Raw genomic sequence first — 11,173 nt, 5'->3', positions numbered from 1 at the left:
AATTAATCCATAGTTAATGGAGTCAAGCATATATTAAGCATAGCAGAGAGATCGATAAAGCTGTTACTTAGCATACAAAATATAAATTCTGTTTTGGTGTTAAACTGATTTACCAGAATTCAGTTAACATAGTTATTAGTTCTATACCATGCAGCCATGCAAGTTGTGTTAATCCTATACAATTCATCAATAATTCAAAATTCATCTCTAGTTGTTAAAAGAAACAAATAAGTACGACATTAAGGAAAGAGTTAGCATACACCACGTTAATAAAAGTTGTTAAAAAATTATTTATATTAAAAATTTAAACTATAAAAAATACATGTAAATAATTATATTTTGAACCCGTCCTGAATAATTTTAAAATTTAGCCTCTTTTTTCTAAAAAAAATATAGTTTATTTAAGTTTAATTAAGAGTTCATTTAAATTCGGACAATATATATATTGCTTTTTTTTTTTGGGGAATATTTTCCTAAATAATTTTTCCAACAAAATTTAAGTAAAAAATTAAAGTATTACTCATGTTATGTGTTAAAACAATTACAAATGTAATCAATAATAAATATATTAAATCATTATAACATTATTATAAAATAATTAAAAACATTTAAAAATACATTACAAAATTATCAATCATTAATAATTTTTTGGTCCTTAAAAATTTTTGACCCCCTTAAAAAAATGTTCTAGTTCCGCCCCTGGTTTTAGTATTAGAGTATTAAAATTGATGTGATTCATGATATATCCATAGTTCCATCTGTTAAGATCAAGCTTTAGCTAATTATTGAGGAAAAGACATGGATAACTAACTTTGGTTTTTAGTATTTGCTCTCTTATATTCATATCAGGCATTAAAAAAAAAGTTGCCTGTTATGTTCTGTGTTATTAGTGTTACAGATGTATGTAGCCAATGGTAAAGCCAAAGTCAACCGTCAACGGGATGTAGGAATGCATGAAATCAATCTTTTCAGAAGGATTTATTTTGTAACTAAGAAATATTAAATTTTAAATCTTTTCATCATAAAATTTTTTGTTATTATATTATAAAATTAATTTTTTTTAAAAGTTTAATTAGGTAATAAAAAGAGATATATTATTACGAATATAGATAAAGTTTAAATTGGCCTGAAATTCGAATAAAAGACTCATTACGGATTTAATATAGACAAAGAGATAATAATAAACACCTATTGAAGAAATACTTAAAATCGAAAGAATTATGAAGAAATATTTAAGACTGAAAGAATTATAAATGCGTTCCAACTTATTTAAAATGTTAGGAATTAAAATTCATTCAATAGTTTAATTTTTTTGAAAATTTCAATTCTCATTTTTCCTTCATTTGTAAATTAGACAAAAAAGAATTTGATTTTTAAATTAATTTTTATACTCTTTAAACTTAAATTCTATTCTATTAAGTATTAATATATTATAGTTATTCTAAATCATGAAATTAAATTTTAAACAAAAATAAATTCTTTTTTTTTAAAAAATAAAATTCTTTTCACGCGTTAAATAATTTCCAACCAAACTCTTATATCCGACACTCCTATGCTAGCCTCATACATATCTACATGAACCTATAACTAACACAATAATAGATTTCCATTAACAACTCTAACAGATTTAACTGCTTTAACCGGCTTATAACCGCTGTCAACTAACTCTCATACTCTTAACAATATTAATGAAATATATCTTTTGGTAAAAAGAAAAGGCCAAATAAAAGTCAGTTACTTGCATATATTGTTTTCATAATTTTAGGGCTTAGATAACAGTGTATAGAATCTAAAATACAGACTTTATGAAAAATAATGAAAAGTGAAGTTCTTTTTGTGTTTACATTAGTAAGTCACGATTATGGTGTACTATTGAATTTACTTTAGATGGAAGGATTACTATTTTGGTAATATTAGAGAGAAAAAAAACAGTCAGAATTTGTTTTATTTAATATTTATTAATTATTGTTAAAATTAATAAATATTAAATAAGACAAGTTTTATTTTTTTATTAATTTTTTTTGTTACCAAATATCTTTATTATTATTTAAAAGCTTTTATATCTTTTTATTTTGTTAAGCCTTAGCTATTAATCAGAAACAATAATTAACACTTTTATCATCATGATTTTTGATTAAACATTTAACTATTTAAGATATAATTCACGGATAAGAATGAATTGAAGAGTAAAATGCAAACAACAGATTTGAATTGCTTTCCATAGAAAACGATTTATAAACCGTTAATTGAAATCAAATGTAATTCCAAACGGAACCATATAGAGATTTTTATTCGGGTAACTGTATCATTATGCATTATATTATTGTCCATATCAATAAGGACATTTGTATCGCCAAGAGACCATGCTTTTCTGTTAATACCATGGTTCTGAAAACCGGACCGGACCGGTCGGTTCAACCGAAAAACCGGGAACCGGTCAGTTAATCGGTCCGGGTAAGCTCAAAAACCGGCTAATAAAAAACCGGTAAAAAACCGGTCGAACCGGCCAGTTAACCGATAAACCGATCGAACTGGCCGGTTTTTTAACGGTTTTTTAACGATTTTTTATTAAATTAATATATTTAAAATTATTTTTAGATTTTTTAATAATTTTATTTAATATTTAATTAAACCGATTGAACCTTGGTTGAACCTCGGTCGAACCATTGAACCATTGAACCAGTAACCTTACCGGTTCATTGACCGGTCCGGTTCTCGCAACCTTGGTTGATACAATAATATGTATGTTATGTTGATGTGATAGTTTAATTCTTGTATAAATTATATTCAAATATGTTTTTCATAAAATTATTTATTTTAAAAATTTAAAGTGACAAATAAAGATATATAAATAATTATATTTTTAATATATTTTTTTATGTAATAGTTTTTTTAATTTATTTCCATTTTTTTTGAGATTAATAGAAAAGTGACTTATTATAAATTAATAACAAGAGACATATAGATAATTATATGTTTAACATATACAATAATATGAACTATACTCACTATTTTTGTTGAAAAACTCTTACTATTTATACACAAAGTTGTTACACCACCCCTTTCGTTAGGGATGTTTGCTTTTATTTTGTTTGGGGCGTTTTGTTTGTGTTACATGTCTTTTAATTTGTAAGGATGGAGATAATGTTTTGTGTGTTCGACTTAGTTTATACTTTAATATTGATGAGTACTTGTCTTTTATGGTCGAGTGTTTAACAACTAATCGAAAAAAATACATAACAATACTACAACACTTTTGGTAGTTAGCGGCAGTTTTGAAACAATATTGCAACAGCTTTTGTTAACCACTGGAATAACTATTGCAAAATAAGCGTTTAGTTTTGCGGCAATTTTACCCGCTGTCAAAACTGCCGCTAATTAGTATGTAGGTAAAAATAGCATATGTTTTGCACGACGGTTAAAAACTGACGCCAATTTCATTTTTTCAGTTTTTTTTTTGTTATTTTTCCTCTTTTATTTTGTCTGTTTTGTTTTGCTTTAATTTATTATGACATTATAAAAATAAAGAACTTTTAATCAAATAAAAAAAACAAAATACCATAAAGAACATAATATATATACGCAAAAATAATATATATAATAAAATTGTTATAAGTGCATCATTCCTTATAAATTAAAATGAGCTAATGTTAGGAAAATAAACATTAAACACTAAAACAAACTAAATTCGATAGTATCTATTTCAGTTGATTCGAACACATTATTTTTGTTACAGGTCGGTCATGATGATTGCAAGAAGAAGATGGCCTTGCGCGCGATGAAGTTGGTGTACTCTCCAAAGAATCTAGCTCTACAATAACCTCAGGTGGCAAATTGTCTCCTTGCCGTCGGATTAGATATCTCAAAAGACTCTTCATCTTCTGTCTCCTTCCCGGGACGGATTTACTCATACAGGAGTGGGGCAAGTGCCCACAGTAAAATTTTAAATATTACTTAGTGACTCTCAGTAATAAAGTTAGCTGCCCCCACTACAAATCTAATTTTGACCCCACCATCAAATTCCTAACCCTTTTCCCTTCTTCTTCAATTTTCTTTCTCTGCAGCTCTGCCCCACTCCAAGCTTCCAAACTTACTGCCGCCACTCCCACCAGCTTCATTGTTACCGACGTCGCTCAACACTGTCCCATTCTGGCGTTCTCCCTGTCAAGCTTCTGCTTCACTACATTTCTCCTTGCATCGTTGCTCCACGCCTGTTGTTCCCGTTCTGCAGTTCTGCGTTCCTCTTTGCTGACGTATCTCACCATTCTGTCTTCGTCTGTCGCCACTTCGTCTCTTGCCACTCCATCATCTCCAGTTTCCTGTTACTTCAGGCATTGGCTGCATCGCACCTCTTCGGCTCTGCTCTTCACTCTTTACCCTTCAGCCTCTCGAGTGAGTCTGTTCGTCCTTGTTGCCTTCTGGGCGCCGCATCGCTGCTTGTTGCTGCCTCTGCAGTCTTGCCATATTGGTATATTCATTGATCTGTGATCTGCTTGTTTCATTGCTTAGATATAGCATTTTGTTTGGAGTCTTGCTAAATTGGTATCATTATTGATACTTTCATTGTTCTGTTTGTTAATTGTTTGTGTGATTGTGTATTGACTTGTTTTGAATTGAAAATTTAGGATATCATTCTTCTGTTGTTCACTTTTTTTATTGCTATTGAAAATTAATTTGAGTGACTTGTTAATTGTGTGTATTGACTTATTTTGAATTAGGAATTTCGGATATTGTTCTTTTGTTCTTCACTTTTTAAATGATTGTTTAATGACATATATTAAAAGAGAGATATTTGATTGTATTAAAAATAAAAATATTATTCAATTTTTTTTAAAATATGAAGCCAAGAAGGATGGAATTATAAATTATTTGTTTTTATTTTGATTTATTATTTTAGTTTTTTAAATTGTTGGTTAGATAATTTAAAGAGTAATTATATTTTACAATATCATAATACAATTATAAAAATTATTATTATATTATGTATATTTTGCCCCACTGTCAATTTTTTTGTATCCGTCACTGGTCTCTTCGCCTTCTTTTCTGCTGCCTCAACTTTTAATTCTACAATCGTCCTCTAATACTCTTCCATTTGCATACCAGAATCTGACTGTTGTGAGGGATTGTTACCAAAAACTTATGTAGGACATGGACCTAAGGTATGAACTCGTCCTGGGTGCTCTTTTCCAAGAATTTGTGCAAGCGAATCATTTTGTAAAAGTTCTTTGGAAGATTCATCTTGACTCTAAATATTCGCAATTGCTCTCTACAGATATACCAAGGTTCGGGTTATAATGATTTAAAATTAGCTTGATAAATACAATAAGAGAAGTCGAAAATATTGCAACATTACTTATACCAACAACATGAGCATCGGCATGGATATACGAGCCATTCTTTTCTTATGAACCGTGGTCCACAACTCTTCTCTACTAATGAGTTTTCTCGTACTTTCTCCTATAACATTGATGTCGACACAATCGTATAAATAGCAATACTATGTTTAGGAAAATGAAGCAAAATCTTAAAGCAACTAATTATTTATTACTTCTTCATTTTTTCATCTTGCCAATGTTTTGGAGGCCCCGGTATGTGTGTAAATCTGTTTCGAACGATTTAAAATATTTTGTTTACATTTTTTTCCCATGAACAAATAACGAGACAAATACAAAGGATACTAGGATGAATATTATAAAATTTAAAGAGACTCTTACGTATGTAGACATACATATGTTTTAAAGGAATTTTTTTACCTTTGTTTCTTCCTTCAAGTGATGTTCAAGGAACCATTTTCATTGATTTTCTTCTATTTCTGATAGGCAATGCTTTACATTTTTCTTAAAGAGTCTTTGTAAAAATTATGATACAAGTTGTGTCTTGTATCCTTTTAGTTCTTTCCTATTCTTTGCATAATTCTCCGTTTTATTTTGTTCTCCAGCTCCTTCTCATAGTGAAAGACCCATTACAATTATTTGCCATTGTCAGTTATCAAAACCAATCAACACGCATAAGACTATGGTAATGTGAACAATATCAATAACAAAAAAAGGCTACTTTAAAATGAAAAAGTATAAGAATATAAAAATCTAGATGGTATTTAGTACCTGTAAGATAGAAATGCTAATGTAAACATGTAAAACATAGAATATCTATCAATATGGTCATCTAACGACTCAACTTCATCGCTTCCGAGTTCATAATCTTCATCCTCTGAAGGTTTATCGACCACTTCAACGCGATGCCGAGTCTCTGTGCATTTTGTGGTAGTTTGAAGGTCATCACTTGTACTTGATGTCGCAAGCCGTCTATCATTACACAGTACACGAAATGGTTCATTAATACGGAATGTTGGAGTACTATATCACATGGTTGCTCACGTGATGTTTGACTCCTCTAGCCATTGATCCAACCTTAAGATATGATAAAATCATTTAGAATGATATTGAACAAAAAGAATTTATTTAGAATTATAATTGAAATCATAAACTAAGAATTATCCCTAAAAGGTTACAAAACGGCTTAATGATACAATTAAAGGCTACATAATCTTAACATAAGTTTATGTAAAAAAATGTTAACGACGATCACTCACCATAGTATTCTCAGTTTTGGCATTAGTTCTGACATCTTTAGCCTGTATAATGTTGTATCATGGTCTCCTAAACATTTTTACAAACCCTAACAGAAGACAATATTACTAGACAAATATTAGCATAAAAAAATAATTCGAAAGATGAGAGTACTATGAGTATGTTAAGAATATTGAGAATTTTATAATTATAACCATCCAATAATATTATAAGTACCCAAAAATGTAAGATAAGACAATCTATAAAATAATAACTCAATGTCGCGGCTAGGACCTTCATACAAATACTATGGATAAATCACGATAAGACAAAAAATTGAAGAAGGACGAAATAAAAATAAAAAATACTCTCAACTAATTAGAAACGACATCAAAACAAAACTAAACAAATTAAATTAGTTTATACAAAGCATGATAAAAAAAGCACAACAAAAACAGAATAAATTAAGTGGTCAACCAACCGATTAGCTGTCGATAGTTCGAAAAAACATTAATTGATTAAGAACGTCAGAACGGTAACACCCAATCTTGATGCAGCGAACACAACATCAGAAGCACCTCTTGCAGCATCACATAATCATAAAAAATAAAAATTTCTAATGAATAAAAAAAATGAAAAAGAAACAATACAAAAAACAGTGACGGTAACAAATGAGACCAATCCAAAAGAACAAATAAATCAACAGATAATCACTGTCAACGAATACACCCCACAATATAGCCACCAAGAACAATAATACTACCATATGCTACAAGAGAGAATAATGGTCATCAAACAAACAAGGAGATTAATAATAGAGCTTAACACAGCCAAAAAGATGCCGAGGCAAAAATTATCAAAACAAAATAATAAAATAAAACCCTCTCAACATACCAAGAAAATAGGAATAGAGCGCCGAAATGGCCGCAAAATATCAGCTTATTGGCAGCTCATCTCTTTTTCGTCGCATCAACCGCCGCAATCTTTCATAATCGTTGCTAAAAAACTGCCGCTATCTACCATTTTTTGTGTGTTGCAACTTATTTAACAAATCATAACCGATAGCTAACTTAACTAAATATTAAAGCTAACCCTTATTCTTCAAATTTATTTGAATCTTCTAAATTTTGAATTTTACTTGTAAAGTGTGATATCTTACTCTTGAATAATTTCTCTCTCGTATTTTCTCTTGATGGATCATCAAACTCTTCAAAACTTGTAGTAGTGCCATTTTAAAAAGCAAGTTATTAATATATTAACTAATTATTAAAACTAGCCAATTTGAGTTGGTCGAGTGGTCAGCTCATTTGTCCGCTTAAGTAACTGTCTACCGTAGAAAACCAAAAAAATTGTAGAAATGGAGTCAAGTTAGCACTACAAGAAAAGAGAGCTATTTTAACACTTTATTTTTTAACACCATAATTAAATGTCAAAATTAATATATATTTTTGACAAATATCACAAATGTCAAATTCTTTATGTTTTCTTGATGAATAATTTGACCGTAGAAAATTACTTCTCAATTTTGACACTCATTTGTTTTCAATTTACTCCACTATTTTTCTTTTTCTCTGAGTTCTGTCAATTTTGACAACACGCTGCTTTCAGTTTGGGATCATACTATTCATTCTTTATTTTCAAAATCTCAATTTATTCTTCAGTTTCAAGATCTCATCTTATTTTTTATTAAAAATTTTTGTTGAGAATATTTTATGGTCAATAAGTGTAAATAAATAGTATTTTTGACGGTTAATAAGTATCACAGAAAATATATTCTCAAATTTTTCAATTATTTTTGACAGCCAATATTTATCAAAATAAGATTTAAACTTTTTTTACAATTACTTATATGTTAAAAATACTATTTTTGACAACTTTTATTAACATATTTTCATAGTTAAAATAGTGTCAAAATTTATTTTTTGACAAATTTTAATTCTTTTTTTACACATATAACTCTAAAAAATAATCTATATTGTTGTAGTGTAGACAGCCTACTAAAGGTTTCGGGATTGGTCTGCAATCAACTTGGTTTAACATGACCTAATAGAAAACTACAAACAAGATCAGCCTCATGATAAAACATTTTTATCTTATGAGGTTTGAAAATTCTACAAAGTTTGTCAAGTCATTGTAGGCCTATATAAAATTATCATGCATATATTTGTTTTAAATAGATCATTAAAAAAGAGGTTTGAACTCTAAATTTTGAAGTTAAAGATGTTATTATTTATGATTTATCTACAAAATCTTTTCAATTTATATATGAAAAAAAATATTGGATCTTTAACCCATTTAAAATTTTAGTCTAATTTTTTTTATTTGTTTATAGGCTTGTTAACAAGTTTCAAGCTAATGCATATTTTTAAATATTTAAACAAGTCTTCAACAAATTATAAGTCAAGCTCAGTTCATATAACCTATCGAGCTAAACATAAACGGTTTGGACCATAACTTTAAGGCCTACAAACAAATAAAAAATAAATGGACCAACTTGTATAATCTACAAGCTAAGCTGACTTGTTTGACAATCCTACTATAATACGAGCCTTTTAACAATAATGTCTTACTTGGCCTGATTTATTTCTATCCTTATTCATTAATAAAAACTCTAATTCTAGAGTTGACAAAAAATCCTAAATGAGTGAGAGAGTGACGGTGCCCGGTGAAACGACTTCCCAAGAGGAAGACTTGATGAACCACAGCACTAAAAAGGTCAAACCTAACGGGGATGAAGTGCTACTAGACGTAGAGACAGAGGAGAACGGAAGATCAGGGGACATTGATCTGCAACCTATGAATGGTTCCCCAAGTTTTGAGAGTAGCCAGGAGAAGGAACAGAAGGTACCATCCGGTTTTGAAAAAGGAGTGACCTCGTCAAAGCTGAAGTCAAACGGTGGAAGCAGAGTATGTGAAGTCTCTTATAAGGATAGACTCTTGATGGGAGGTGCGGGAACGTCTCTTTCACTGGAGGAAATTGTTCAGATGGTAGCGGAGGACTATATGTTGGAGGAGGTCTCTAAAGATGGTGTCGGCAGAGCAGCTCCCTTCAATCCAAAGCCAGAGGTTGAGGTGAGTTTGGCAGAGTATGACGAATGGTGTCGTCCATGGAAGCTTTCTCTTATTGTCAAGGTACTCGGTAAGAATATTGGATTTCGATCTATGGACTCGTGGGTTCACCGTTTTTGGTCTAAGAACGGGAATGTGAAGGTAATTGATCTGACTGGAGAGTTCTTCCTGGTGCACTTTGACAACGAAGGTGACTATAAACACGCGCTCTTTGAAGGGCCGTGGCAGGTGGCAGGGCACTACCTGTTAGTACAAAGATGGAGGCCGTTGTTTCAACCGTCAGAGGATGGGATGCAAAAATTAGCGGTATGGGTGAGAATTCCAGAGCTGCCAGTTGAACTCTACACCTATCACTTCCTATGGCGGGCAGGTGAAAAGATTGGAACAATGTTGAAAATTGATCAAACTACTTCTATACACTCTAGGAGAAAGTTTGCCCGCTTATGTGTGGAGGTGGATCTGCGAAACCAGCTTGTCCCAGCTATAAAAGTTCTCGGAAAGGAGTTTAAGGTAGAGTACGAAGGTCTCCATCTTATCTGCTTTGGTTGCGGTAAGTATGGGCATATAATTGATGGTTGCTCAGAGAGTAGGCGACCGGAGAAGGAGAGCAGAGAAGCTACAATGGAGGGTAGTAAGGTCCTCGGGGATCCTCGAGATGCAACAATGGCGATTATTGCGGACAAGTCGAATTTAACTATTCCTTATCCATCTCAACCGTCGCCTAATGTGTTGGAACAAAATCCTGTGGCTCAGGGAATTTTAAATTTGATGGCAAGAGCTGATTCTTCAGGAGTGTTTGGGCCATGGATGTTGGCTAAGAAACCCCAGCGCAGATTTAATCAAAGCAACGGTAATGTTGGGACCTCAATCCAGACAGGTAACCCAATTGGGTCAGGTTCACGTTTTCAATCTTTGGAATATGTAGAACAAGAGGAGTCCAATATGAAAGCACATGTTCATAAAGAAGGTTTTCTATCAAATAAGCACTCAGTACAAGCGGGAAAGACTAAGAAGCTAGAGCTGCCCAAACACACCTCCTCCTCTAAGAGCAGGCTAGCTGGGCCGAAAGGTACTTCTAAAACCCAAGAAGGGAGGAGTTCTCGTGAAAAGGAGGGTGGAGCAAAGAGTACTGAGGAATCATTGGTAAAAGGAAAAGAGGTAGTGGAGGGGATCTCTAAAGTTAACTTGGAGCGAAAAAATACAGAGTACTAGAGGACTTTAAATTTGATGAAACAGATGAAGTATGTGGCGGCGGATGAAGAGCTATTCTTAAATGGCGTGCCTTTCACTCAGATTCATCAACCCTCGAAGGAGGCTCTCGCAGCACTAAAGTTTCTGAGGGAAAGTACAAAAGAAGAAGCACTGGCGGCTGCTAACCCGTCGGATCCTGGATCAACTCAGATTCTTAGCTTATGCCCGAATCAAACGAATTCTCTGGCAGTGGAGGATGAGTCCGTAAGGATGGTGGTGGATACCACACCAGCTTCCCGCTCTACTTGATTAAGGTCGCTTCGGTTGGTTGTCTCTTCTACTTC

General features: G+C 31.9%; 1 protein-coding gene across 1 annotated transcript; it reads left to right on the top strand.

Annotated features, from left to right (window-relative positions):
• Window positions 1–9,209: 9,209 nt before the first annotated feature.
• Window positions 9,210–10,850, top strand: LOC107486291 (uncharacterized). Its single transcript, XM_016106840.1, has one exon. It carries the CDS (start codon window positions 9,210–9,212, stop codon window positions 10,848–10,850), a length of 1,641 nt encoding a protein of 546 aa, XP_015962326.1.
• The last annotated feature ends 323 nt before the right edge of the window (window positions 10,851–11,173 follow it).

Source organism: Arachis duranensis, chromosome 4 (genome assembly GCF_000817695.3).
Source record: "Arachis duranensis cultivar V14167 chromosome 4, aradu.V14167.gnm2.J7QH, whole genome shotgun sequence".
In the NCBI taxonomy this organism is placed as follows: Eukaryota; Viridiplantae; Streptophyta; class Magnoliopsida; order Fabales; family Fabaceae; genus Arachis; species Arachis duranensis.
Note: the sequence above shows the minus strand (reverse complement) of the source record. Positions and strands in the feature narration are given on the sequence as shown.